At 46.6% G+C, this 2,730-nt stretch overlaps 1 protein-coding gene across 1 annotated transcript in view; it reads left to right on the top strand.

Annotated features, from left to right (window-relative positions):
- The window catches only part of LOC109539272 (intermembrane lipid transfer protein VPS13C), a gene marked incomplete at its 5' end in the record, with an annotated part of 18,582 nt that overhangs the window by 13,996 nt on the left and 1,856 nt on the right, over positions 1-2,730 (top strand). The window contains 6 exon segments of the mRNA XM_019906921.2: positions 434-718; positions 775-1,070; positions 1,124-1,304; positions 1,362-1,795; positions 1,850-2,048; positions 2,109-2,654. Coding sequence (XP_019762480.2) covers positions 434-718; positions 775-1,070; positions 1,124-1,304; positions 1,362-1,795; positions 1,850-2,048; positions 2,109-2,654 — 1,941 coding nt within the window.

Here is a 2,730-nt window from a genome sequence, read left to right as displayed (position 1 = left end):
TTTTGATAAATAATTCGTTCTTATTGCGAAATGGGAGCACTATTTATCAATCTGTAATAAAAAACGTGAGGAAATTCTGTCTTTTTTAAAGACAAAAATTTTTGAGGCGAAATACCCAAAAAGAAGTTTGTAAAAAAATGAATCCGCCTCAACAATATAGAACTTATCTATAGAAGAATCGGTCGCGTCAACCTTTATTTAATATTGCAAAAAAATATTTCGTAAATATCTGATTTAAATGTAAAATATATATTTTTAAATAATGTTTCTCAAATATCTGATTTAAATGTCAAAGAAATATTGTTATAATATTCAAGAATCTGTCGCTTCAACCTATATTAAATATTGCAAAAAAATATTACTGTAATATTTGTGTGCTATCTGGGTAGGGAAGTTTATAAACTACCCGCTTCATCGCTGCCGCTGCTTGCAGGGGGTCCAAGCAGAGCCGGGGGAAAAGTGCAGCATTTACTCCCTGGACTTATCAAAGGACCAAAAGCTCGCGCTGAAAATGACCTACAACACCTTGACCTGGACTGGCCAGCTAACGGTAACTGGACACTTGGACGACAAGCTCATAGTGATGGTTTCTGACCAGAAAAGCGAGCGAAAGGACATGCAGATTAACGTGAAGTGCGACAGAGAGGGCGGCTGCAATTTGCTGTTCTACTCGCCCTATTGGATCGTGAACAAAACCGGCCTACCACTCAAAGTGAAGGTGAGCTGCGCCACTCATTTCCTCCTGGTGCATGTATTAAAATCCAATAAACTCAGGCATCGCTGGCCCAAAACGTCCAGGACTGTCCCAACGATGACATACTACTTTTCGCCTACAAAAGACACAGCAAACAGACGCTGAACGTTCGAGTCTACGACTCGATGTGGTCTAATGATGTCTGTGCGGAATGCGCCGGAACCACCGGACTGATCGTGTGCAAAGACACCGAAAGAAAGAAGAAATACATGCTCTTCATGAACGCGACTTTGAGCAACTTCTGCCCGAGGCTGACCAAAACGGTTACCATTCTGCCCAGCTTCTTGGTAACCAACAACACGCCCAAACGCCTAAGGTGAGCCCGCAGTTCGCTTCTAAACCCTCCGGCTAATCTGGAGTTGATTGAAGATTCATGGAAGACAATGAAAAAACTGACCTGTGGACCGATCTGGAGCCCAGTCAAACGGCGATTTATTGGCCCGACACCACGTCGATGCAGATTTTCGTCAAGTACCGGGAAAGCAACTTGATTTCGCAAGCAATATTCATATCCAGGCACCACAGGACAGTGCTTCGGATGGACAAGGGGGTAAGTCGTCCATCGGCCAACTCACAATTGAGAGAACAATAATCCTCTCTCTTGCAGACTGCGATTACTGCAGTAACAAGCGGAGGGACTTCCGGCCCCTTCCACATATCATTCAACCAGTACAAGCCGGGCGACTGTCCAGTGCTGATCAAAAACTACTGTCCCGACCTCTACTTGAAAATCCAGCAGAAAGACCAAAGCCACGTCAGTCTGCTGAACCCCAACCACAGCCTGCTCTACACTTGGGACAACCCAATCATGTCCAGAGTGCTGACCTGGAACATCTACAACAACAAGGGAAGCGGATTTGTGCTGGATATCTGCAAGGATGGCTATGGGGAGCAGAAGATCAAGTTCCAGTCAGTGAAGAGCAGCGCCAGCAAGCAGGAGTTGTCGTCCAGCGAAGACTCGGACAGTTCCAGCAGCACCCCGAATAAATTGAACAAAAAAGTCCGGAAGGACAAGCTGGTCATCTATTGGGCCTGCTATGTGTAAGCTCAGGCACAATCAAGCGAGGCTAATGAAAAATTTGTTTCACCTTGCAGGGAAGGGGCGCAGAAAATCCTGCTGTTCACTCAGGAGCAGAGGATTTTCGAGAACGTGCTGGCCACTCGGTTTCAAGAGCTCTGCACAGTGGAAGCGCTGACTTCCCTGCCTGGCATCGGCCTGTCCCTTTTCACCTCAGACGTCGACAAAAAGGAGCATTTCTACGCCAGTTTATGTGATTCGCCGGCAATTTGGGAGGTACTAAGCGTTCAACAGCGCTGTCGATCGAGCAGTTTTCCTCAGTTGAGGCTGTTGCAGGTAAACGTGGGCGAAAAGTGGAAAACCCTCACCTTGGAACTGGCCGCCTGGATCGAGGACAAATACGCAAGAGCCACCAGCCACAAGAAGTGCCAAGTGCGCGACTACGTCCACATAGACTTTGAGAAAATGTTCATGCTGAAGCCATTCTTCGCGGAAATGAGACGCACCTACACACCAGCTATTTATTGCCACTTTAGACGCTCCCCCAAGTTCCACTCGATGGACTTTCGCCTCAACTATCTCCAGATCGATAACAAGCACAGCAATTGCATAGTTTTCCAGCCGATTTTCCACGCCAACGACCATCAAGAGCCGCTGCTTAGGGTGGCGCTCCTAAAGCAAATCGAGCAGGACTTTCACAGCTACCGATATATCAACATCCACTTCGGGGACGTTTGTGTGAACATTGAAAACGACCTCTGGACCAAAGTGGCGGGCCTTTTGAAGGAGAACAAGAAGTTTGGAAGGGACTACAGTTGCGCTTCGGCCTACATCGTCGACATAACGGCGATCAGGAAGAACTTAACAGCAAAACCCAACAACGTGAGCTCGAAACCCTGTCAACAAGTTTTCTCAGACTGTTTCAACATTTCGCCTGAAAAAATGTTTGTCTGTAAAA

Source organism: Dendroctonus ponderosae, unplaced genomic scaffold (genome assembly GCF_020466585.1).
Source record: "Dendroctonus ponderosae isolate FM_Combo_2020 unplaced genomic scaffold, Dpon_F_20191213v2 Dpon_F_20191213_7, whole genome shotgun sequence".
NCBI lineage: Eukaryota > Metazoa > Arthropoda > Insecta > Coleoptera > Curculionidae > Dendroctonus > Dendroctonus ponderosae.
This window is presented reverse-complemented; position numbering and strand designations above follow the sequence as displayed.